Source organism: Lissotriton vulgaris, chromosome 3_1 (genome assembly GCF_964263255.1).
Source record: "Lissotriton vulgaris chromosome 3_1, aLisVul1.2, whole genome shotgun sequence".
In the NCBI taxonomy this organism is placed as follows: Eukaryota; Metazoa; Chordata; class Amphibia; order Caudata; family Salamandridae; genus Lissotriton; species Lissotriton vulgaris.
In genome coordinates, this window is record NC_141689.1 from 989,118,790 (window position 1) to 989,144,981 (window position 26,192).

The 26,192-nt window shown below is 50.7% G+C and overlaps 1 protein-coding gene across 2 annotated transcripts in view; it reads left to right on the forward strand.

Annotated features, from left to right (window-relative positions):
• Nucleotides 1–26,192, forward strand: part of KDM4C (lysine demethylase 4C) — a 2,012,700-nt gene that overhangs the window by 1,757,014 nt on the left and 229,494 nt on the right. Inside the window, exon 19 of one of the 2 annotated variants that reach the window (XM_086961357.1) lies at nt 23,551–23,721. The exons of the other annotated variant lie outside the window; for it this stretch is intronic. Within the exon in view, the coding sequence (XP_086817483.1) occupies nt 23,551–23,721 (171 nt within the window). The remainder of the gene's footprint in view (nt 1–23,550; nt 23,722–26,192) is intronic. 2 annotated transcript variants of the gene reach the window in all.

A 26,192-nucleotide genomic window follows, 5' to 3' on the forward strand; every position in this document is an offset into this window, starting at 1 on the left:
ACTTGAAAGAATGAATTAAAACCAGTGAAGAAACTAGTATGTTTCATTGATTACTTTGCGCACTCGTCAGTGGGAAGGAGCCACTCCCCACAACATATACTTGTTTACTAAGACAAGGTTGGACGCCTTGGGACACAAGTCAAGTCAAGTCATAAAATTTGTATAGCGCACTACATACCCAGAGGGTTTCAAGGCGCTTAGGAAGGGGAGGAGGATTATTTGTCAAATATCCACGTTTTAAGCTGCTTTCTGAACGCTAGGTGGTTCTGGGTGAGGCGAAGGTAAGCGGGGAGTGAGTTCCATGTTTTAGCAGCCAGGTATGAAAAGGATCTGCCTCCCATGGTGGTCTTGTTGATGCGAGGTACAGTGGCTTGGCTTGGCTGGAAGAGCGTAGTTGGCGGGAGGGGGTGTAGAAGGAGAGTCGAGAGTTGAGGCAATCTGGTCCGATGTCGTAGAGTGATTTGTGTGCGTGGGTAAGCAGTCGGAAAGTGATCCTCTTATTGACGGGTAGCCAGTGGAGGTCTTTAAGGTGACCGGAGATGTGTTCGTTGCGTGGGATGTCTAATATGAGCCTGGCTGAGGCATTTTGGATTCGTTGGAGTTTCTTCTGGAGTTTAGCGGTGGTACCTGCGTAGAGGGTGTTTTCGTAGTCCAGTCGGCTCGTAACCAGAGCGTTGGTGACTGTTTTCCTTGTTTCGGAGGGGATCCAGCGAAATGTTTTTCTGAGCATGCGAAGAATGTTGAAGCAGGAAGAGGATACGGCGTTGACTTGTCTGTTCATTGAGAGTGAAGAGTCCAGGATGACGCCAAGGTTCCGTGCGTGGTCTGTCGGAATGGGTGCTTTTCCGAGGGCTTCCGGCCACCAGGAGTCGTCCCAAGCAGAGGGGGATGTGCCTAAGATGAGGACTTCTGTTTTATCTGAGTTCAGTTTCAGGCGGCTTTGTTTCATCCATTCAGCGACTTCTTTCATTCCTTCGTGTAGGTTGGTTTTGGCGGTGCTGGGGTCCTTGGTGAGAGAAAGGATCAGTTGAGTGTCGTCCGCGTAAGAGATGATGTTGAGGTTGTGTTGGCGGGCGATGGCCGCGAGGGGGCTCATGTATACGTTGAAGAGGGTGGGGCTGAGTGATGATCCTTGAGGCACGCCGCAGATGACTTCAGAGGCCTCGGACTTGAATGGAGGAAGGCGGACTCTCTGGGTTCTTCCGGTGAGGAACGAGGTGATCCATTCAAGTGCTTTTCCTTGGATTCCGATGTTATTGAGGCGTTGTAGAAGGGTGCTGTGGCAGACTGTGTCGAATGCTGCAGAGAGGTCGAGGAGGATGAGGGCGACTGTGTCTCCATTGTCCAGTAGAGTTCGAATGTCGTCTGTTGCTGCGATGAGGGCGGTCTCAGTGCTGTGTTTAGCTCGGAAGCCAGATTGTGAGGGGTCGAGTGATTTGTTGGCTTCGAGGAATGCTGCGAGCTGGTTGTTGACGGCTTTCTCGATGACTTTGGCCGGGAATGGAAGAAGCGAGATGGGGCGGTAATTTTTGAGTTCGGTGGGGTCCGCTGTTGGTTTTTTCAGAAGTGCGGTGAGTTCAGCGTGTTTCCAGTCTTCTGGGAAGGTCGCGGATATCAAGGAGCAGTTGATGACGTCTCGGAGGTGCGGTGCTATGACGGAGTCTGCTTTGTTGAAGATGTGGTGAGGGCATGGGTCTGTGGGGGATCCAGAGTGGATGGAATTCATCAGGCGGATTGTTTCCTCAGTGGAGATTGGGTTCCAGGCGTTAAGGGTGTTTACGGGGGGAAGATGGTTAACAGATGGTGGGGTGGGTTGGTTTCCGGGTTGGTTGTCAAAGCTGTTGTGGATGTCTGCAATCTTGTTGTGGAAAAAGGAGGCTAGGGAGTCGCAGAGGGTTTGAGAGGGGGTGATGTCGTTGGAGTTGGCCGAGGGGTTGGAAAATTCCTTGACGATGTTGAAAAGTTCCTTGCTGTTGTGGGCGTTGTTGTCAAGTCGATCCTTGAATGCTGTTTTCTTGGCTTTTCGGATCAGTTGGTGGTGAGTGCGGGTGGCGCTTTTGAAGGCGTCCTTGGTGCTGGTGGATGGGTCTTTTTTCCAGGCTTTTTCAAGGGAGCGGCAGAGTTTCTTGGATTTCTTAAGATCATCGTTGAACCATGAGGCCTTCTTGCTACCAGGTTTGTTTTGACGTTTTTTCAGTGGTGCTAAGGTGTCAGCGGTGTTGGATAGCCATAGGGTGAGGTTGGCTGCGGCTTCGTTGGCGTTAGAAGAGAGGGCTGGGGAGTTTCGAAGGAGCGATGCGGAGATGTGGTCCGTGGTGATTTTCTTCCAGTTTCTTTGCAGGGTAGGTTGGGGGTGGATGATGGGTTTCGGCTTGTTGTAGGTGAAGTGAACGCAGCTGTGGTCGGTCCATAGGAGGTCCGTAGTGTGGCTGAAGGAGACATGATTGCTGGAAGTGAAGATGGGGTCGAGTGTGTGACCTGCGATGTGGGTGGGGGAAGTGACTAGTTGTTTAAGTCCAAGGTTGGCGAGGTTGTCCACGAGGGTGGCGGTGTTGCGGTCGTTGATCTTTTCAAGGTGAAAGTTGAGGTCTCCCAGAAGGATGTAGTCTTTGGAGGGGAGCGCGTGTGGGGTGATGAAGTCCGTGATGTCTTCACTGAATTTTGCGCGGGGTCCTGGTGGTCTGTAGAGGAGAGTGCCTCTGAGAGTGGTATTGGGGTCGATGTGGATCTGGAAGTGAAGGTGTTCGGAGTTGGCGAGGTTGGTGTCAGAGCTGGTTGAGATGCGGATAGATTTCTTATGGACGATAGCGATTCCTCCTCCTGTGTGGCTGGTACGGTCTTTGCGAGTGATCTTATAGTCTTCAGGGATGGCAATGGTGATGTCTGGTGCGGAGGAAGCGTTCATCCATGTTTCCGTTAGGAAGGCGACGTCTGGAGAGAAGGTGTCTAGAAGGTTCCATAGGTCAATGGCGTGTCTGTGTACCGAGCGGGTGTTGAGAAGGATGCATTGTAGGTGGTTAGGGTCGGGAATCTGTGGTGTAGTCGTATCGGAGATGTTGTCGGTGCCGCTGAATTTGCAGGAGTAGCAGGAGAAAGGTCCATGGGTGTGTCCAGGAGCGGCTTGGACGCAGTTGGAGGCGCGACCGGGGTTAAGGGCTAGGAGGGAGGCGGCATCATAGGTAACGCGGGGGGGGTGGGCAGCGCGAGGGGCAGGGGGTCTGGCGCTGGGCGCGGTCCAGGCGCGGACGGGCGTAGACGGGCTTACCTTTGGCGCACCTTCGGCGCGGGTTGGGCGCGGTCGCTGCGCGTAAACGCTGCGCGCGGGAACTCCTGACATATATGGATAGTGGAGGGGGAGGGGCGAGGGCGCTTCAGCTGGGAGGCGGGGCGGGCTAAGGAGGACGACAACAACAACAAAATGGAGGTGGAGGGGTCAGGGCGGCAGGAGAGCTTGGGGGGGAAACGCAAATACTGAAACAGGGTCGCGCTGTTCAACAAGATGAAAATGAGCAAAAGCGGCGAGATGTAAATAAATTAAGCAACAGAGTCACGCTGGCAGTGTCACACTGCAAATGGGCAGATCGGCAAATTCAGCAAACAAAATGGGCAAAGCGGCAGTTCCAGCACGCAGCGGCAGATAGAGCGCACAGCAGGCTGTAGTTATCAATTGCAGTCCAGAACAGAGCAAAAGCGCTGCACAAACGATACCTCAGCAGCAGGGGAGCGACCACTCAGCTCGGAAGCGTAGAGCGAGTCACGGCGCTTCTAGGTGTGTGAGCGCTGTTTGTTGTCTGTGGGAGGGCGCTTCAGCTGGGAGGCGGGGCGGGCTAAGGAGGACGACAACAACAACAAAATGGAGGTGGAGGGGTCAGGGCGGCAGGAGAGCTTGGGGGGGAAACGCAAATACTGAAACAGGGTCGCGCTGTTCAACAAGATGAAAATGAGCAAAAGCGGCGAGATGTAAATAAATTAAGCAACAGAGTCACGCTGGCAGTGTCACACTGCAAATGGGCAGATCGGCAAATTCAGCAAACAAAATGGGCAAAGCGGCAGTTCCAGCACGCAGCGGCAGATAGAGCGCACAGCAGGCTGTAGTTATCAATTGCAGTCCAGAACAGAGCAAAAGCGCTGCACAAACTATACCTCAGCAGCAGGGTTGCACCAACAATAAAGTTCAAATTATTGGAAGAATCTTGAATAAACGAGTGCACAAGGATAACACTTTCTCTGTTATTGTACCACTAGATATAAGCCCATGCCCATCTCCAGTGGAAAAGGTCAAGAATCTGTGTCTTCCTTGATAAAAAAAATGTACTTTTAAAAACCAGGTCAGCAAACTGCATCATCGGTTTTCTTTCTCCTAACAATTCTGTGAAAATCCTACCTTATAATCCTCCTCACCTTCAGTCATGTCATTCAGCCATGTCTGCCCTTATTTTAGCCAAACGAGACTACTGTAATAGACTATACATTGGCCTACAACAAAAAATGTTAATCAAACTTCAGACCCTTCAAAATGCAGCGGCCCACGGTTTTGAAAAAAAAAAATGCAGCGGCCCGCCTCATTTTTAATCTCCCTAATTTCAATCTGCAACCACAGCATCGATAAACTTATATTGACTGCCTGTAAAGAAAAGGATTACATTCAAAGCTCTATAACATTGCCTTTGAGGCACTGCATGACACTAGACCCGTGGCCCTTCAGACAGTATTTCCGCTGGTACACACCTGTTAGACCATTGCGCTCGCTACTCTGTAGCAATGAACGGTGAAGTACCCAAGTCAAACTAGCCCGATGGGGAGGCAAAAGGCTTGCCACCTGTACAGCTAGATTATGAAAAATTCCCTTCTGTTAGAATTTTAAAAAAAAATCCCAAACCTTTCTACAATTTAGTAAAGAGCTGAAAACATGGCTCTTTTAACTACAAGGGCCACATCTGTACCTAGCCCACCTGGCTCCTGATCACCCCATAGCTCCAAGCCACCTTCAGGTATATGAGCTCTATATAAAACTCCTCACAGAACATAACATTTCATCTCTCCAAAGAGGAAGACCAGCTCCACCTCCTGGACCCTAAAAGGGCTCTTAGTTTCTATATACATTAGACCAAAGATTACTGACTAGGCGACCACCTTTTTGTGGGTTTCTCTGAGCCAAAACAAGTAAGTGGTGAAGAAGAGAAGCATCTTTCGATGGAATGTATTAATAAGTAAAATGTTATACCAACTAGGCAAGAAGCAGCCCCAAAATGCTTGCCTACTAATTCCACCAGGGCAAACGCTGCTACCACTGCTTGATTGAGCTGTTGGTTGCTGGTGGGGCCCATCGGCACTCTTTTTTGGAGACAGGCACTTATTTGTCATCATTATACTTTGACCCGGAGCATGAGAGAGAAAAACACTAAAGGGGGTGCCAAGAAGGAGGACAAAGATGAAAAAACTGTGAAAAAGGGAGAACCTGGGCTGAAAAATGAATCAGAAAGTGTGAAATAGAGAGGCAGGAATTGTCTGGCAGTGTGTTAGGGAGACATGAGGTGACTAAGTAGCCTTGGTATTCAGTACCCTAGCCTTAAATAGCGCTGGCCACTGCTACAGAGCAAAACTTTGAAGCCTGACACTTATTCTTTCACAAACTAAGCACTCGGTCCCTTCCATCCACAAAGTGCTACTCCCTGTACAGCCAGTTCCAGGGAAAAGAGCACTTACAGAAGAGCAAGATCCTACCCTTTAGTAACGACCTTTCTGGTAGAGACTGTCTAACCGCAGATTCCTCACCCAACCTCTTTCACGCTCGGTCTCATACAAGTCATTAATAAAATCCTAATTTACACATTTGCTCACTGGTTTTCTTATTTCTTTTTGCGCCGTGTCCTCCGGCACGGACAGAGATCAGAAAGAAACTGATGTCAGTGCACAGAGGTGATGCAGATATGGTGGCTCAGACATCTGATCTGGGGAGGACGGATCCTTATGGCACCATCTACAGACATATAAGGGAATTACTATCTAAGGTTTCAGGATTCAGTATGACACCTGCAGAAATTCAAAAGGTTAAGTAGAGTCTCGACCAGAAAAGGCAGTACTGAAGACTAGTAATTTTTTATTGGACTCCCCTCCCTACTCCCTCTAGCATAAAGTAGAGGTAGATTTGGCTGGGGGCTCTGAGGAGAATTGTTTCTCTGTATGTCCGTGGACAAGTTCTGGCTGAAGTTGCCCTCCAAGGGGGATACCTAAGATTGCTGCAGGACAAAAAGAAGCCCTACAAGTGGCCAGATCACTGTGAGACGTGACAGTGCAAGCAAGAAGTGTCATCCTCCTTAAGGGCCATATGTGCTGCTGCTGGGGGACCCTGCGTCCAAGAAGGAGCTGGGGGTAAGAGGGCTGGTCTCGGAGTTCTCTCTCATCAGAGAGAGAACAGTTTTAAGGAAGCTCTGGAAAAAGTTGAGCACAATTTTCGAGGCCAAGAGGCCTGAAACTAACACTCTTGAGGCATGACACCGGGAGCAGAGCACAAGAAACCCCATCATATTTGGCCCAACCAGGCCAGAGAAATCCACATTTGTTGCACCCCCTCATGGGGATTCATAGACATGTCCCTGAGTTAGCACTAGCCCATTCCCCGTTGTTGGTGTGCATAATTTGGTCCCTACTGGGAATTTCGGATTAACCCTGGAGAGGGCAAGCGCACCACGGGCGAGCTGCTCACTCTGAGGTCATTATACTCCTCCTGTAAAATTGCCCCACTGGGGAGAGCCAGTGCCCCGGGGGGGGGGGGGCAGGTAAAAGAGCATACAAACATCTTATACCACCGCAATCCCAGAAAGCTGCCAATGTCCTCGTTGAGTGGGTGAGGGTAACCACCTGTTCACTCAGTCTGCGTGTCAGGCAGCTGGCAGGGGACAGAGAAAAGCCGGCTTCTCTTCCAGCACTTTAGTATGCCTTGCTGACTTGGAGCCTGCCTAGTTGCATGACCTCTGGACTCCCATGCAGCCACAGTAGAACTGCAGGTACCCCATAGGGCAGGAGCACCCATTCCAAAAAAAGGAAGCATGCTTGGGGTAGCCATATCAAAGGACAACTGCACAGTCCAAAAGTGCGTTCTTTAATACACATGAGCTAGACAACAAATTGTATATGGTGGGTAAGTGAGAACCCCAGGAGGAGTAGGTACTCCACTAATGAAAAGTGTTGGCTTTTATTTAGGGGGGTGCTACCTGGAGAGTGACTGGCCCTTGCACAAGCCTTTTATTTATGTTTTTTAGCCTGCCCCCTAGGTTTCCACGGTCACTGCAAGAGTGACCAGTGGAGAATTTTCAATCCCCTTCCAACACTTCTGAAAATGGCATTTTAATCTAAAGGCTAATGTGTGCATGGTCCTTTGTTGTTGGGCCGTGTGGTTGTTTTGAAATCTCATCAAGGTAGAATAAAAACTCATTGCATTGTTTTGAATATTGAAAACCTAGACGTGTGTTCTTGACAGTAAATCACTGCCTATACTATTTTATATCAATAAAACAATGAAAGGGGATATCTGAAAGAAACACGTTAGTTAGATTCCTTGCCTTCAGTACCTCTGCATGTCGGTAGGCGTCGTCTGTGGCTCAGCATTCGTCGTCGGCGTCGTGATTGCCGGGATGACTCCGTCGGAGTACTTACACGACGCCCTCGCTCGCTGTCAGTTCTTCTTTTTTCCGCGCCTGCAAGCGCAGATCTGGGAAGAGCTAATACCCGTTGTCACTTTCTGACAAACTTTTTGGTCTTTTTGACTTATCTTTTTCTAGTCAACTTCGACTCCTAGTGCCGGTAGGGATGCCCGGTTTCAAGCCGTGTGACGCCTGTCACTGATTGATGACGGTTGCCGAAATCCACTGCCGGTGTCTCTCCTGTCTAGGGTCAACCAGGACGACAAGTCGTGCCCCGACTGTCGGGCTTTGACCTCGAAAGCTAGGCGGGAGCGGTCCCGTAAACTTCTCGAGATCAGACAGTCTGCTCTACTGCTCGTCGGGTTCCAAGTCCTTGCATTCAGGTAAGTCGAGGCATGGGTGTAAGTAGTCGAAGAGGCGACATCGCTCTTCTGCCTCCCCTCGCCGGTTGCTCAACTCGGCTGAGGGTTCGGGTGGCACCACTCGTGGCGTCGCATCCAGCTCCACACCCTCCGGTCCCTGGGCTCAATGCGACTCCGGGCGAGATTCGAGACTTCCTCATGACCATGAGGACTCACTTTCCGCCCTCGAGACCCACCGGCACGCATTGAGGCCCCGCGGGTCTGACTGGGGGTCCTAGCGTGCTGGTGGTTCGGCCCCGGCGCCGTCGGCGACTTCAGTCCTGGCGCCGCAGGACCCCCCGGGTTCCAGGCCTGGATCGCAGTCGACGCCGGGCGACCTCACGACTCCTCCGCTGGCGCCGACCCCTATAGTGCCACTCCTGTCGCTGTCCTCTGACGCCGACGCCCCCGGTTTCAGCCCGGTCCGGCGTCGGACGGCCTCCACTCCGCGCCGTCTCTGGCGTCGGTGGGTGAGCAATTCATCTATGACCCGGCTCCGTCATTTATGACCGTTTATCAGGACACGGATGAAGGGGAGGACTGGGGGGTGTCTGAGGGCCCTCTGGCACAACAGTGCAGTTAAGTCAGGACTGGGCAGACGAGCTGGGGGAGGCCAGTGGTCTTGACACATCACCTGACACTGGCTTCATTTCTCCTCCCTCCGTGGCTAAAGAGGATGGTGCTACAAATGGTGTGGTGTTGCACAGGGCAGCCAAGGCCTTGGCTCTTGAGCTCCCTGCTGCGGCCGTGAGGAGTAATCTCCTCACTGAGGTGCTTCAACCAACAGTAAGCTCTTCGGAGCCTATGCTGCCGTTCAATGAGGCCCTCACGGACGTTCTGATGGGCACTTGGTCCAAGCCCTCCACAGTGCCTCCTGTGGATCGGAACGTGGCCTGATGCCATCGCCCGGCTCAGAGTGACCCCTGCTTTCTGTCCATACACTCCACCCCCGAGAGACTGGTGATCCAGGCCTCTACGTCCCAGACCGCATTCCCGACCACTCCCCCGGATCGGGAATCCAAAAGGCTTGATCAGTTTGGGAAGAAACTGTTCTTCTCAGTCATCTTGGGGTTGCGGTCCATTAACACTGCATGCCTTTTGGGCCGTTACACCTACTCTCTGTGGGATAAGGTGGTGGACGTGCTGCCTCAGTGTCCGGAGGAGGCCCAGACATGGCTCGCCCAGGCTCTTGCTGAGGGGCGGGACGCAGCACGGTATTCCATCAGATGTGGACCTGATACCACGGACTCGCTAGGCAGAGCAATTTCCACGACTGTGGCGATCCGTCGCCACGCCTGGCTTGTGGAAAAAGGTAGGGCCGATGACCTTTTTCAGAGTTGCCCGGCGTTAACCGCCTCTATTACCACTCAAATTACCAAACAAAGAGGCAGGCGCTGGAGACTGGAAGGCAGGAAACAGAAGTTTTATTCCGACAGAGCAGAACACATCAAATCAGACAACAGGGTATCTTCTCGAGGTGCTCTAACCGCATCTCTGAGGCCTGGCCTCTTATACACAGGTTTATGATCTTTATTACAGTTTATTGCATGTGGCACATTCTTGCAAATGCTTTGAAGTATGAAAGGACATCCTCGGAATCCCCGCTTCAGGCCCGTTCCCACACACATTTACAGTTCAAGTCCCCACCCCGGTCACAACAGGTGATGATTGTCGCGCAGCTGGACATTCCGCCGATTAACGGAATGTATGTGGTTGATCGGATCTCATGGGGTGGGGGCTTTGATCAACTCGTGGATCCTTTGATGGGAGAAGCTTCCTACTGTATGGGGGGGGGGGGCAATAAACAGCATCCGCAGGGCCAGGTGGCGGCCTGGGAACGAGTAAGACAAAACGGGCACAGAGGAAAGGGGGGTTTTTATCAAAGGACCCGGGATCATGAAAGGAATGGAGGGAGGTGTTGAGCTGGGAACAGGATGGGGTTCCGAGGCAGAGCTGTGCTGAAGAGGGGTTTATGGCCCAAGGCATGTGAGAGCGGGGGCTGTCAGCACGCGGGGGATGTTTGCGAGGTCAGGAGAGAGAGAGAGGCGCGCTGGCTGTCGGCGATGGGCAGAGAGGCCATGGCATTTTAAAATGGCTGCCGCTTACGCGCACGAATGGGCTCGAAAAGGGGGCAAGATGGCGCCGATAATGTTGACACTGCAGTCTAGGTTTTAACAGGCTGAGGTCCGCCAATTTTTCGGGGGATGTCCAGAAAACGCTCATGGACATGCCCTTCAATGGCCATCGCCTTTTTGGCGACAAAGCAGACAGTGCGCTTGAGCGTTTCAAGGACTCTAGGGCTACGGCCAAGTTCTTAGGCCTGTCGGGTCAGCGCCAGCAGACTTCTGCTTTTCGCCCCTTTCGTGGCCAAGGAAGGGGCACCCACACACAGTCGTCCAGCCACAGGCGGCAGAACCAACCTCAACGCGATTTTGGACGTGGTAACTGCCGTGGCGGTGCAGGAGGACAAAGGCACGGTCAGTCCACATCCACTCCCGCAGCATCCGCCTCTAAGCCTTCCTAGTCGGAGCTTTCAGGCCCATTCCACGCCAGTAGGAGGCAGGGTCCGCCATCACCTACTCCATTGGCGTATCATCACTTCGGACAGGTGGGTGCTGCAAATCGTCTGAAGGGGCTACTCCCTCCCCTTAGAGGCGACCCCTCAAGCAATGCCACCGCAGTACCACCGCATGTCGGGGGATCACTAGCAACTTCTGCAGGAGGAAGTTACGGCCCTCTTGGCCAAGGGGGCCATCGAGCGCGTACCAGGGCCAGAAGTAGGTCGTGGTTACTACTCCACTCCCACTACTTTCTGGTTCCCAAGAAGGGCAAAGGGGGCCTGCGCCCTATCTTGGACCTCCGGAGCGTCAACGGCTTCCTCCGGAAGGAGTTCAAGATGCTGTCTTTAGCTTAGGTCCTGGCTGCCCTGGACCTTGGAGACTGGATGGTTGCGTTGGACTTGCAGGACGCATATTTACACATCCCTGTCCTGCCGGCTCACCGGCGCTACCTGCGGTTCACGGAAGGCGGCGAGCACTTTCAGTTTACCGTGCTCCCCTTCGGCCTCACCAGCGCTCCTTGGGTGTTCACGAAAATGATGGTGGTGGTCGCAGCTCATCTGCGCAGATTAGTGGTTCTAGTCTTCCCCATCTCGACGACTGGTTGTTGAAGGCGGGCTAGCCCCAAACAGTTGTCTCCCACATCCAGAGTACGGCCGATCTCCTGCACTCGCTGGTGTTCTCCATCAACGTGCCGAAGTCACACTTGAGTCCCTCTCCGAAGCTCCTCTTCATTGGAGCGGTTCTGGACTCGGCGCAGTTTCGGGTTTATCCTCCCCGAACAGCGGGTTCACTATATTCAGACTCTGATTCCGATCTTTCAGCCTTTATCCCGAGTTTCGGTCAGGCTGACGCTGCGGCTCCTGGGGCTGATGGCCTCCTGCATCCTGCTGGTACATCGCGCCCGGTGGCGGATGTGGGCTCTGCAGTGGGACCTGAAGTTACAGTGGGCACAGCATCAGGGCAACCTGTCCGACCACGTGTTGATCTCAGAGGGCACTGCGACTCAGCTGCAGTGGTGGCTCACGGACTGTGATTGGGTCACTGGCAGATCCCTCTCCCTTCCCCAACCTGAGCACATAGTGGTGACAGATGCGTCCCTCCTGGGATGGGTGGGCCACATGGGAGAGGCGGAGATCAGAGGCCTCTGGTCTCCGGCGGAGTCCCAGCTCCATATCAACCTTCCGGAGGTGTGGGCAGTCCAGCTTGCACTGAAGGTATTCCTTCCCTCTGTCCGGGGAAGTGTAGTGCAGTTGTTCACGGACAACACCACTGCCATGTGGTATTGCAACAAACAAGGCGGGGTAGGGTCATGGACCCTTTGTCAGGAGGTTCTGCGCCTCTGGACATAGCTGGAACACCAGGGCGTCACCTTGGTGGTTCAACACCTGGCAGGTTCTCTTTCAGCAGTGGGGAGAGCCTTGGTTAGATCCATTCGCCACCGAAGAGAACGCGCATCAGTTCTCCAAGGCGGCACCCGCTCGGCAACGCTTTTCATCGCAAGCTGAGCTGCGGTCTGTTGTACGCCTTTCCGCCTATACCACTTCTGCCCAGAGTGCTGAAGAAGATCAGGCGCGACCGGGCCCAAGTCATCCTTGTGGCTCTGGATTGGGCACGAAGGTACTGGTATCCCGAGCTACTCAGTATGTCAGTCGATCTCCCGATTTGTCTGCCTCTTCAGGAGGACCTTCTGTCTCAGCAACAGGGGTAGGTCCTCCACCCGAACCTGTCCAGTCTCCACCTACATGCGTGGAGATTGAGCGGCGACAGTTGAGGCCATTTGACTTGCCTCCTGAAGTCTGTGATGTCATTCTGGCAGCCAGTTATCCCTCCACAAAAAACGGTATATACCTGCAGGTGGAACAAGTTTGTGGCATGGTGCACAGCAAAGGCTGTGGATCCTTTCTCTGCCCCTCTTTCAGAGGTTCTTCTCTTTCTTCTTTCTCTTGCCAAGCAAGGCTCTGCTCTGGGCACTGTCAAAGGCTATCTCGCGGCCATTTCAGCCTTCTTGAGGCTTCCTGATCAGCCTTCTCTTTTCAAGTCCCCTAATGTAAATAGGTTCTTGAAAGGCATCACACACATGTTCCCTCCTGTTCCTTTTGTGATGTCCCAGTGGGACTTGAACCTGGTTCTTACTTATCTGATGTGCGCTCCCTTTGAGCCACTTTATAATTGCCCTCTTTGTCTTTTGACACTCAAGCCTGCTTTCCATCACCTCCGCCAGAAGAATAAGTGAGCGCCAGGCTCTTTCATCTAAACCTCCTTTCCTCTCAGTCCATCTGGACAAGGTTGTTCTGAGGACTCGTCCTTCTTTTCTGCCCAAGGTTGTTAATGCCTTTCACATCGGTCAGTCCATTACCTTGCCCACCTTTTTTCTGCCTCTGCATCCCTTGAAAAAGGAAGAGTGGCTCCACCATCTGGACCTAAAACATGTGCTTTACTTTTACCTCAACCGCACACAACAGTTCCGGTTGGGCAACTAGCTCTTTGCTGGCTACGTGGGCGCTAAGAAGGGATGGGTGGTCCACAAGCGGACTATCTCTCGGTGGGTCGTTTTGTGGATCAAGGTCTGTTACTTCTTGGCTAAAAAAGAGCCTCCTGTGGGGCTGCGCGCCCATTCTACTCGGGCCACGGCGGCTACTGCAGCCCTGAGTCGGGGAGTCCCTTGCAGGACATTTGTCAGGCAGCTACGTGGGCTTCGCTTCACACGTTGGCCAAGCACTACTGCCTTGACAGACAGGTCGGGAGAGATGGCTTTTTTGGCCGTTCCTTTCTCCAGGACTTCCTGGTGTGATCTTGGTTCGCAGACCCACCACTGGGGTTGGTATTGCTGGGGTATCTATTCTAAGGTAAGGAATCTAACTAGCGTGTTTCTTTCAGATGAACAAGTTACTTACCTTCGCTAACGATATATCTGTAAGAAACATTAGTTCGGTAGATTCCTTCCCACCCCACCCGTCCTCCCCGTTCTGCGAACCGATATCTAGGGTTAAGGTATCTCCCTTTGAGGGCCCTAGTTTCATGGCACCAGTGTTGGTTTCTTGCATGGCTCTGGCTTCCTGGCGCGGAAAGCTATGTACAGAATTGACGTCCGTGTGCGAGGGCAGGGTCTAAGTACTCCGAGGACGTCATCCCGTCGATGCCGACGACGGACACGGAGCCGCAGACGACGCCTACCGACGTGCAGGGATACTGCTGACGAAAGCTTTCCGGATCCAGTCTGATGCCTGGGGATATTCTAAGGTAAGGAATCTAACTAACTAATGTTTCTTACAGATATATCTTTACCGAAGGTAAGTAACTTGTTCTTTCATCTTGAATGGTTTTGAATATTGCTTTGAATTGTTTTTTAGCGAATAATTTGCCTTTTTTGATATGGTGACAGTCATCCTACAAAGCCTGCAGACTAATGCTCATCTCGTATTATGTTAGGCACACAGGGTTTGTTGTTTCCAGAGGTTGGAGCCTGCTTGTGTGCAGACCATTACCTCCTCGTTAGTCTTCCTCGCCACATGACTTACATAGTGAGCTTCAACTCCACGACAGAACCCTCTAAAGTAAAAAAAAAAGCCTCCCACCCCCTCCCAACATGGCTGACCAGTCACCCCTGACCTCTATAAGAGGTGGGCCGGCCCAACCAACAGTCTGTTTTTTTTGTTCTGCGCGATTCTCTCCAGAGGCGATGTAAGGTAAGGTTGGACCTGCCCTAGCTGGTCCATGGGTCTTGGGTTGGAGGTCCTGCCTTAGCGGACCCTGGGACCTGGGACCTTAACCCCCTCCCCCTCTTCCTTCCCCCAGTCCTGTGGGACAGGTTAGGTGCTGCTCTAGCGTGCCAGGGCTCTTGGAGGGGAGGGGGGGCGGCAGGGGAGTTGGGGGGGGTTCACCCTTTTCCTGTTCCCGGTCGTTTTATGTTTTGTGGTCCTCGCCCTTTTGACGGGCTCTGGGGACCGGCACTGACCCCTGGCGTTTTATGGGAGACGGCGCCGGTCGCTTGTTATGGCGGCCGCCGTAAGATTTGATTTCTCCCCGAATTGCGTAACGCGGGACTGGCTGGGGTGGCTGGGTGCCGCATCTAGCCTGCGCGTCCCGGGGTTAGTGCCTGCAGCGGTCCTGGTGTCTGTGTTCCCCGTGGCCGCTCCCCGCTCGGGGCTGGTAGGGCGTCTGGAGACGGCCTCGCGCCTCGTTCTACCGGGGTCCGACGGGCCGGGTGTACGGGGGTCTTGCAGCGCTTACCTGTCACCGGCCGTCCTGGTCTCTTCCCCCGCCATTGCGCTGTGCAGGAGAAGTGTGTTTTCAGCGCTGGACGCTGCCGCCGGTCTGGGTGTTTTCTAGCCTAGGGCCCGCGGCTCTGTGCCACGCTCTGATTGGCCCGAGACGCGACCCGCCTTTTGGGGGCGGGGTCTCGCTCCAGGTGCAGCGTGTGAGGTTTAGGGCTTGCAGCTGTGTCCTCTGGTGGATATATTATGCTCCCTGCGCCGGGGGCCCTTGAGTTTCTCCGCTTTCTTTGGTTGGTGGTGTTTGCTCTCGCGCTATGGATCAGGATTCTGTCGCAGCAGGTCAGGTGACTGACTCCATGTCTGCATTACCCTTTTCGGCTCAGTCCCTGCAATTGATGATCCAGTCGGCAGTGGCTGATGCCCTTGCGCTGCGTGATGCACAGGGCCCTTCCTCCCCGAAACGTCCACGCAGGGACCCCACTCCGCCCACGGCTTCCTGATCAACGAGCTGAAGTCTCATCTGTTACCCACTCAGGACTTGGCCTTCATTGGGGGTCGTCTGGACATGGTGCTGGGGAAGGTGTTCTTACCTCTAGGTCGCTGGGACACTTTGTGGCGGGTTCGGAGGTCCCTTCTGACTCGGGGTTCTGCCCCGGTTTGCCTCTGGCTACGTGTTCAGGGCCTGATGTCGGCGACCATCAATGTGCTCCCCTGGGCTCGCCTCCACCTTTATCCCTTGGTCAACCATCTGCTTTCCTTCTGGGATCCCCACTCGGAGGATTACGAGTTCCTAGTCCTGGTCTCCCCTCAGCTCTGTTCGGAGTTGGGTTGGTGGTTGGTAGAGTCTCACCTCTCCGAGGGTCTTCCCTTCTTGGTATCCCCGTCCAGGGTGGTCACGACCGATGCCAGTCTCCTCGGCTGGGGGGCGACCTTGGGCGCTGGGTCGATTCAGGGTCGTTGGGATCCCCTACAGTCACGCTGCTCCTCGAACTATCGGGAGTTGAAGGCAGTCCTCCTGGCCTGCCGTCATTTTGCTCCTTCTCTACGGGGTCACCATGTCTTGGTCAGGACAGACAACCAGGTTGTGAGGAGCTATGTCAACCATCAGGGGGGTGCAGGGTTTGCTCCCTTTGGTTGCTGACTCAGGAGTTGTTGTCTTGGGCGGAGGCGTCGGTCCTGTCTCTTTGGGCTGTCTATCTCCCGGGGTCCGACAATGTGGTGGCGGATCGACTGAGTCGGTTCTTCCCATCGTTGCCTTGTCTCTCCCTGACTCCAGTGGTGTTTCGACGCCTGGTGTCTCGCTTTGGTCTGCCGCTGGTGGATCTGTTCGCAGACGGGGATTCGGCCCTCCTGCTCAAGTTCTGCTCTCTCCTCCCGGTTCCGGGGGTGTGGCGGGTGGATGCTCTGTCATTCACTTGGCCCTCCGGTCTACTGTACGCATTTCCCCCGTTCCCACTGATTCCTCGGGTCCTCTGCAAGATTCGCTTGGACAGAGCCAGGGTGCTTCTGGTGGTTCCCGGCTGGGTCCGCCGCCCCTGGTACCCTCTCCTGTGCGAGCTGGCGGTTCAGGCCTACTGGCCGATCCCGGATCTTCCCTTTCCTTTGAGGGCCCCCATGCTCCCGGAGTCGGTATTGCGCCGGCTCCATCTGCAGGCCTGGCTCTTGAGCGGGTGACGCTGCTTGCTCGGGGTTGTTCTTCTGGAGTAGTGGATTTACTGCAGGGCTCCCGCAGGTCTTCCACCTTATCTTCCTATGCCCGGCACTGGGCTTCTTTCTCGCGTTGGTGCGGTCTGCAGGGTGCTGACCCCGCCTCCGTGGACCCCTTGCGGGTCTTGGATTTCCTGGCTGAGGGGTTTTCCTTGGGCTTGGCCCCGTCATCCCTGAGGGCCCAGTGGGCGGACTTGCGGGCCTTCCGGGCCTTCCGCAGTCCGGATTTCGACGGGCTGGATTCCCTGGTGGCTCGTTTGCTCCGGAGTTGTTTTCTCCGTCGCCCTCGGACGCTCTGCCTGTCTCCCCCTTGGGATCTCCCTCTCGTTCTGCGAGCCCTTCAGGGTCCCCCCCTTTGAACCTCTGGCCTCGGTGGCTATGCGGTTTCTCACCTTTAAGGTGGTTTTCCTGCTGGCCGTGGTGTCTGCCGGGCGGATGGGCGAGCTGGGTTAGTTCCTCCGCTCCCCTCCCTTCTTGCGGGTTTTGCCTGACAGGTTGCTTCTCCGTCATGACCCCCGTTTTCTTCCCAAGGTTCCTTCCCTGGTGAACCGGTCTCGGGAGGTGTCATTACCTTCTTTCCCTCCCGACACGGATCCTTCCTTGTCCTTGCTGGATGTCCGGCGTGCTGTTTTAGTTTATCTGGAGCGCACGTCTTTCCTTTCCCGGTGTGATAGCCTGTTCGTGACTTTCGGTCCCGTTCATTCTGGCCACAAGCCCTCTCTTTCCACCTTGAGTCGCTGGCTTAAGCAGGCTATCATCCTTTCCTATGCTTCGCTGGGTTTGGTGGTACCGGCGGGGGTCCAGGGTCGTTCCACTAGGAGTGTGTCTGTGTCCTGGGCCTCCTTCAAGGGTGTCTCCACTGAGGAGATTTGTCGGGCGGCGACGTGGTCGTCCCCCCACATGTTCATGGAACACTATCGCGTTGTCTTGGGTGGTTCTGTCCCTGGGGACTTCGCAGGGGCTGTTCTGAGTGCGGGAGCTGTGGCTCCTTGATGGCCTTTTCTTTGTGTCTGGATTCAGGTTTGCTGTAATTCCTGTTTTCTTTTCATTGTACTTATTAAACCTTGTGTTGGTTTATCTGCATCACAGTGTGGTGGTGTTCTTCTTGTGTTCAATGAAGCCTTTTGGCTTGGGTATTTGCTCACTATGTAAGTCATGTGGCGAGGAAGACTAACGAGGAGGTAATGCCCCGGTTACTTACCGGTAATCTTCATTACTCCGAGTATAGTCTTCCTCGCCACATGAGTTCCCTCCCCCCCTCCCTGTCTGGCTATCGGCTTCATTGTTTGCTTGGTGGTTCAGACTGTTGGTTGGGCCGGCCCGCCTCTTATAGAGGTCAGGGGTGACTGGTCGGCCATGTTGGGAGGGGGTGGGAGGCTTTTTTTACTTTGGAGGGTTCTGTCGTGGAGCTGAAGCTCACTATGTAAGTCATGTGGCGAGGAAGACTATACTCGGAGTAATGAAGATTACTGGTAAGTAACCGGGGCATTAATGGTGCCTCCGCTGTAGGGTGTCCAGTGTACCTTTAGAGGATGACCTTTCTGTAGTGTGATTTCCCCCCCTAACAAACACACCTTCCGCTTTTGTTGCTTGTGAGGCTCCTTAGAGGTTATCGCCATAGGCCTTTATCAGGTCCATTCTGTATCTATTTATTAAGTTGTTCATAGTATTTAGTAGTGTGTGATAAAATGCTATTCCTTTTCATAAGAAACCACCCTGAGCGGACAGTGATAACTGAGTTTTGTTTGTTTCATTGTAGAATTCTAAGTCTCTGGCCCACAGCCGATAGCCTGGGCTGCTTTGCCTCAGTAGCCTGAAAATCGAGCGCTAAAAGAGACTATTTGTTGTATCAGTTAGTGTGTCCTCAGTACGGGGCGCACAGGCTACCGGAGGCGAAAGGGCCCAGTAACCCCTGTCTGTTTTGTGGCCCTCTAAACAGGATACCTTACACTTTGTCTTCTGAAACTGTCTTATTGGCAATGTTACTGATAATTTATACAGCACTAGGGAGATTGAATTGCCCCCATTTGTTTCACATTTGTTATCAGTGCCAAGGAACCCCTTTATACCACACTACGGAGGTTGAATTGCCCCCATTTTTTCACATTTGTTATCAGTGCCAAGGAACCCCTTTACACAGTTGCTGGCATTTTAATCTATTCAGTCTGCAAATGTACAATTAAGGGGGTTGTAGTATTCTGAATCTGCATTTATTTAAAATGTAATCACCTCTTGTAATCGGTTTTCAGTTAATCTATTGTCAAATAGGGAGAAATTGTTTCTGTATGTAACTTTCTTTTTTAAGGACTGCCAGCATTACTTCCACCCTGTTTAATGGTTGGGTCAGACTTGTGTGTGTTTAAATTCTATGATTCAGTCTCTCTAATGCTACTGATATAAAACAGTAAAATAAACATGATTTTGTGCATCTTATTGTCCCATTTCAAACTATAGAACACTTTGAGACCCTTTCTTATTAAAATGAGCTTTTACCAGCAGTAATATGTGTGAGCAGCTTTCCCTCTTAGTCCCACTGAACTGGTTATTTATTGTGAATCGATGCTCTACAACCTCTTATTTTGTAAAGCAACTTATGTAGTATTGGGTTGAATTGCTGTGGAGTCTCAGGGCTTTTTAAATGACTCCTAGTCTGGGTTCAGAGCTGAGCAGATGAGGATGAGGCAGTAGCTCTGATTTTAATCGATCTACGCGTAGCTTTTGCTACTGTGTCCCATGATATGCTCTTGTTAAAACTGGAACAACTGGGGTCACAAGGAATGGCACTTGCCTGGCTGCCTTCTTTACTAAAGGGCTAAACCTTTCCGGTTTTCCCGGGTAGCGCCTCTTATATGTGCCATGCATTGACCTCCGGGCCAGCAAGGATCTGTTTTAAGCCCGGCACTTTTTAACATCCATGTTTGCCCCTTGGCTTAAGTGGTGGAACGTTAGCGGCTTATTCTTTTCTCCTATGCATATGTTACCCAAATCATCTTTTCTTTATCATCCATGCAGAGTCATGATTCTAGGTTACTGAACTCCCGTTAGACTCATGTCGTCACTTGGATGAACAACAACTTGCTGAAATCGAACGGAGGAAAAACAGATGCTGAAAAAGAATCAGTCTTTTTGACGACCTCAACACTGGCCGTTTGCTCTGGGTGACACATCTGTCCCTTCCCCCAAAGTAAAGAACCTTGCCTTTTTAGTGGATTCTAAACTCTCATTGAAACCTCAGGTGGCAAAGGTATCTGCGACCTTGAAATGATTATGCAATGATATGGATTCTTCCTGAATCGTCCCAGAGAATAGTGTCGACCAAGCACTTACCGAATCCCGACTGGACAGTGGTACCATTCTGTACCTAGGGGCTGACAAATCCTCCATGAGACTTAAGCAGGTGGTGCAGAAGGGTGTCGCTAAAACTTAACTACCCATTGCCTAAACATGCATCTGCCGCATCTCCTTACAAGCTGCATTGGTTAAGGGTGGAGAAACACATACAATTAAAGGCTTTATGCTAGGTTTTCGGAGCAAGGGTAGAAATTGTCTCCCACCATATCACAAGCCTGATAATATTGTTTCCGCCTGCGTTCTAGTAACTTTCCGTTGTGCAGTGTTCACAGGATCAAATGATCTTGCATGGGAGGTCCCTCCTTTGCCTACCTAGGTCCTAAACATTTAAATACTTTACAGAAACACCCAGGATCCTGCACGTAATTGATCACATTTTGCAGACAGTTGAAAACGTGGCTGTTATGATTTAGCTGGACAAGGGTTACCTTATTTGTGCTGAAGTGCCAGGACACCCCGTGCTGGGTAGCTGTTGTGTTACATAAGCTTTCTAAATAAGTAAACTCCCTATTTGCAGGGTTTGTGGCCCCTTGCAAATTGCCTCCAGACTCGGAGATGTTGCACTGAAAGAGAGAGCAGACTAGCTTCTCTGTGTTAGCATTTCCAAATATTTTTAAAGAAAAAGTTCTTGCCTCTTAAAGGTACCAGTGCTGGTTTAATAAAATAAAAAAAAACATTTGGCACATTAGTCTGTTGCTTTGATCTTTTCTCTCTTGCATTCACCTGCAGAAGTTTGAGTTCTTTGCTGAGTGTGCTGAGCATTTCTTCACACATCGTGGGCCACCTTGGGACCAAAGATACATCATTAGTTCCCGGTTTGCCTGTCATTCTGGCCCAGGATGAAGCAGACTTCATCATTTGTCCTTACTAGACATTTCTCATTATTCTATTAAAAAATCAATCAAAACGGATGGCCCCGCTGGTTGTGGATTTGATACTCTTGAAGAAAGTAAGTGATCTGTTGAATTTCTTGGCTTCTCGCAAAGTGAATGTTTAGAGGTCATGAAAAAACTGTACGGTGTGGTTTTCAAAGGAGACAACATCTTTGGAGCTCAACGCCATGATCTTTCTTCTCTTCTTAGAATTAGATTTGTACCAGGATATCCATAGGTGTTTATCATCTTGCACCATATGCCTCTAAGACACCCTGTATCATGGTATTATTTGAAGGGACCTGCTAAGTCATTGCGAGTCAGCATTAGGTCGTTGTATTGCTCTTCCAGCGTTAGCTTTCTTATTCACAGTTGATGTAATTCTTCATAGCATTTGCCTTCTGACTTTTCCAAGTCCGCATAAGTTTGGAGGTTCCCCTACATCTTCTGCCGCTCCAAAGGCAAGAATTTGTGTCTCTCCTGATAGTTGCCACTTCTTCCTTTATGTCTCTTAAGGAGAGATGCAGGTATTCTTGCCACACTACTTGTTGGGTGTCAACTCCCCTGCTCTTTAGAACCCGTATCTTCCTCCCCTTGGAAGTCTTTTGTTGGTTGTTTTTGTTGACCTCTTTTTTTACTGGGGTCAACCTCAACGTTGTTTGTAGTAGAGACAGTTTCTCAAAGAATACTGGAACTAGCTCGTCAGTCAGTTATTAGCATTTGATCTGTAGTAAATACCTGTATATTCTTCAATCGCACATTGCTAGAGGCACTTCACCCACTTAATTTCTCGCTGCTGGAATACAGGATACTTGATGGACATCTGCCTGACAACATTATTTCCCTTACATACAAAAAACTGATAATATGGAAGACTCCCTGCAGGCCCTGCGGGAAAAATGGGTAAGAGATGGCCTTGAGCTGGATGACGAGGAGTGGCAGGAAGCTGTCGCCTCCCCCAGAGTTGTAGCGATTTCGGCTAGACTCTGTCTAGTACAGTTTAAAATTCTCTACAAAGTATACCTAACAGGACCCCGTCTGGTACAAATGGGGAGAGAGGAGAATGCAGGAGAGGGTGTGGCCAGATAGGCACAGTTATGCACATATTATGGGAATGCGAACACATTGAACTCTAGTGCTTATGACAACTCTCCGCCCAGAAGCACGTTGATGCCTCCTAAATATCTGGGAGCCTACTGATTTAATTAGCTGTTACACACAATTGGTCATATTAGGATTAATGGCGGCAAAGAGGAATATTGTGCAATTGTGGAAAGCTTCAAATCCACCCTCCGTAGAGGCTTGGGAGAGGGACCTTGACTGGTGCATGTTTAGGGAAAAGACTGTCTAAAGTGCCCGGGGATGCCCCCGAAAATGGTCCCGAATTTGGGGCCCGTGGAATTCCTACAGGGGTGAAATTTTTAACCCTCCACGTAGCATTGATCATAAAGGCCCCCCACACCGTAATTGATTTATTTTGCACTATTGTACTGAACTGTTGCACGCTGTAATTGCCAACACTGCACTTTTCTTTTTGCATCCTCTGTATTGCACAATTCTGTTGTCGATGAATGTTAAATAAAAAGAATACAAAAATAAAAATACCTGTTTATTATTCCTGCTGTATGTATAGGAGCTGCCTAGATCCACCCCATAGCTGGAGATTAGTGTATCTGCTTTTCTTGTCTCAATTGCAGAGGGCTGTATTACTTATACAAGGCTAGTGTGGCTTTGACCGATCAACAGCGAGTGGTTTCACTGGAGCCCTGGAGCAGGGCTAAGTCCATGCATCACCATTGATTATCAACGAAGCCTGAGTTGATAATCAATTTTTTTTGCTGATTTCCTCATCCTCTGTCTTTACTCAACAAGGGTTGTGGTACCAGGCAAGAAGGCTCCCTCATGTGGTTGTGTGCTGCGAATTGAGGCGAACCACCTGGCAGAAGCGGTTTGTGAATCACCTGCTCACATGCCAGTGTGCAAGAAGGTGGATTTGCATATCCGACTCTGTGGTCATGGCACCCTGCCGGTATACAACTCTCTGGCAGTGTCATCCTCTGTAGTCCCTCTGCCTAGGCTCCTCCCTCTGCTCCACCAACCCCCATCCTGTCAGGGTAAGTGAGGTCTTTGCTGTCAAGGTGGCAGCCAGTGATGCTTCCCTTCCTGATTCATCACACCACCGGGTGGGTGACGTTTCATTGTGGCCATTTGTGTTTCCATTGTTCCCTGTCTACCTGCCGCAGCCCCCACCCAACGTCTCTAAGCCTGGCCGTGCCAGGAGGGGAACAAGCAGGCACTTGCAAGGTGGTAGTTGTGTCTCGGAAACCGCCTATTACTGCCATAAAGAGTGTTGGTGTGGCACATACAGTAGCTATTACTTCATTACCGGTCAATAGAACGGGTGCAAGAGTCCAGGCCAGTTCAAGGCTCTGATAAAAGCAAATGTTGATGGGGCTGGCTCCATTAGGCTGCTCCTCAATGTGTGGTATTAAATCTCTCAATGGATCTGCTGAGTAAACACAAGTACTTTCTTGGATGCCTTATGTTCCTATCAGCCTTGACCTCATGTACAACTAATATGTATTGTAATTATGCAGTTTAACTGAAATGTATTGTTTCTTATTGCTCTAGTTTTTGCTGGATTCTTTAGGTTATGGTTTCTTTTGTGTACTCTAACTCTAGCCGCCTTTGTTTTTTTGTGATGTGCTTTTGTGAGCGTGTAGCTTTTTTTTTCTTTTCCACTCAAGGGCTGAGACTTTAAGAAATATAACTGTCAATCTTGTGTCCTTTTGTTTTTAAAGCGAACAAATGTAGACAAGAAAGCCATATCTGTGGACCAGACAGTCATTGCAAAACACAGGAACACAAGATATTACAGCTGTAAAGTAATCAGTATAACTCTCCAGACTTTCTATGAAATAGTTTTTGATGATGGTTCTTCCAGCCGCGACACTTTCCCTGAAGATATAGTTGTGAGTATCTACTGATTGAGCTCTTCTTACATTTTCATTTCTTTAAAGCCATATTTTTGATTAAAGGTTTTAATCAGAGTTTGGAGGGTGCAGGACATACACCAAAGTGTGGCTGATTCCTTGTGTCTTATTTAGACTGTATCTCTACACCATTTAGATAGGATGGATGGGACTTCCTCCACTTTAGCACTTGTCACGCGCTTGCCAAACTCTAATTGAGGCCCTAATTTGTAATGTATTCCTCAACCATTTATTACCAAAACAGCAAATTCTGGTATTTATCTTGTTGTCGCTTTGGATAGTAGCTGTATTGTCACCTATGTGTCAACTGTGCAATGGCTCTGTGCATCTTTGGTATTGAACAGTTAAATGTGTTTCACAGAACAAAAGGTGTTAGGGAAAACCAAATGGATCAATGTTTTTGTTAATTTCCATTTCCAATTAGTTTTTTGTTTTTTAGTCTTATTTTGGAATTGTCTTAATATGTTCCTTCCAAAAACCTTAGCAGAATTTGGTAAAGAACCCCATGTAATTTTCTTGTATTCTTCCTAGTAAAGGTCAGAAAAGTTGTTTCTTAGTGGAAGCTTAGGTCAGTTTGTGAACATAACTGCTAGCCAGAGTTGTGAGTGACGTAATTAGAAGAGGGTGTTGAGATGAAAGGACAGGACCGGCCAAAGAACAGGCTGGCTGAATTTTCTTGTCTGCCTGGGAAAAGACTTTGGGCTTTTTTGCTATCCGTGGGAAGGAAAGGTCGACCCGACTGATTGACGATCAAGGGGAAGCAATTCCGGCCTCCAACTTGCATTGGACCGATCGGTGTGCTATTAACGGGGCACCAGTGCTGTAGTGATTCACTCCCTCCACCAGCAAACAATGATGAAGGCCCAGCAACTCTGAGATGGGTGATACAGAATCTGCGTCTTGGCCACTGTATCCTTCCACTGCAAGCACTTATCTGAGGATGTGACTTGCTTCCGCTTTGCTGACAGCGCCACTAAAAGACTCGAGTACCCTGTGATGAGTGAGGTGGGTCACATCTGGGACAGCGTAGAGCCTCCTTTGTCAAACACTGGGTGGGTTGCAAAACAGAGGAGTCTGGGACCCGGAAGGAAATCGCTCCACCTCGTGCCTTAGAGATAACTGGTAAACGACCCATGCTTGAAGGTACGGCTTCTGCCCCCTGCTCTTCACCCCTGAATATCAGACTCTTGGCAAAGTGCCTGAAGGCTCACAGAACAGGACCTTTAGTCTATAGTCGGACTTTAAGAACCAATGCTCACACTTCATGAAAGTATAGTAAAATCACCTGGTCACAGAATGAACATAGGGAGTTTACATGATTCTTGTAATCTGTTTTTGACCTTTTGTATCTGAATTCCAAGCTTATGGGTAAAAGCAGGACCTCAGACACCGTCAGGCGGCTCCATTGTTGGATTACAGGGGTTGAGCATTTTCACGGCCACATTAGGAGAACATATGCTCTGTTATTAGTGCCTTTGAAGATCTCTGGGAGTAATTGTTGCAAGGGCCCCTTTGCAAATGTAGAGGCACCTTGGCTGGATAAGCCCACCCTCATCCCCCCCGCCCTTTGCTGAATGCTCTGCCACCCTGTTCATGTCCTGTTCACATGCAACCTGATGAAACTAGACATTCGGGTTCACTGCCTGCTTTGTTTCCTCCCCTATTGCCTCTTATAGAACACCACTACCACATTTGATCCACTGAATAGAGACCTGGGGATCAGAAGGGACTGACCTCCAGGACACTACTGACTCGCATGGGGAGAGGCTTTTCCTCTCAGGTTTGAGTCTCCTTCATTGATAGCCTCCTAGAGCCTGGACTCCTCACTTGCTTGCTGACTCCCCACACCTTCTGGGTCACGTTGACACTCCTCAACTGTCACAAAGCAATTAGTCTTCCTCAAATACTTCACAACTATTTTTTGTCAGAGCCACTACCTAGCAGGAAACCACATACCCACCAACATCTGCCAGAAATGCTCCCAGTGCCATTATGAAACATGCCAGCACTAAGGTGATTGCATTTGACTCCACTATGGCTGATGTGTGATGGGAGATCAAATCTTAGTTACTCGACTTCTCCTCCTTTCACAGGCACATGGATTATATTGATTGGAAGCTAGAGAACCTAGAGTATTAGCTAAACTCTCTGCTTGGATTTATGATATCAAAGGCGCTCAGTCACAGATTTGGTGGACTGTTCGAACAGAGACAACATCAGTCTGTGCTGTGTTCTGGAGGAGTCAGAGAAGCGCGAGCTGATTGTGTTCGTGAAGTAGTTTGTGCCCAGGTTGCTGAACTTTAAGTTTCCTGTGCCTCCTCAATTCCAAAGCGCTGACAGAATTTGACCCAGGAACCACTGGAAACACAATAAAACAAGATGTATTACAGCATATCTGTTACCTATTTGGCATACTTGAGCAGTCTTCAGGCTCCAAAGATCCATGAAGG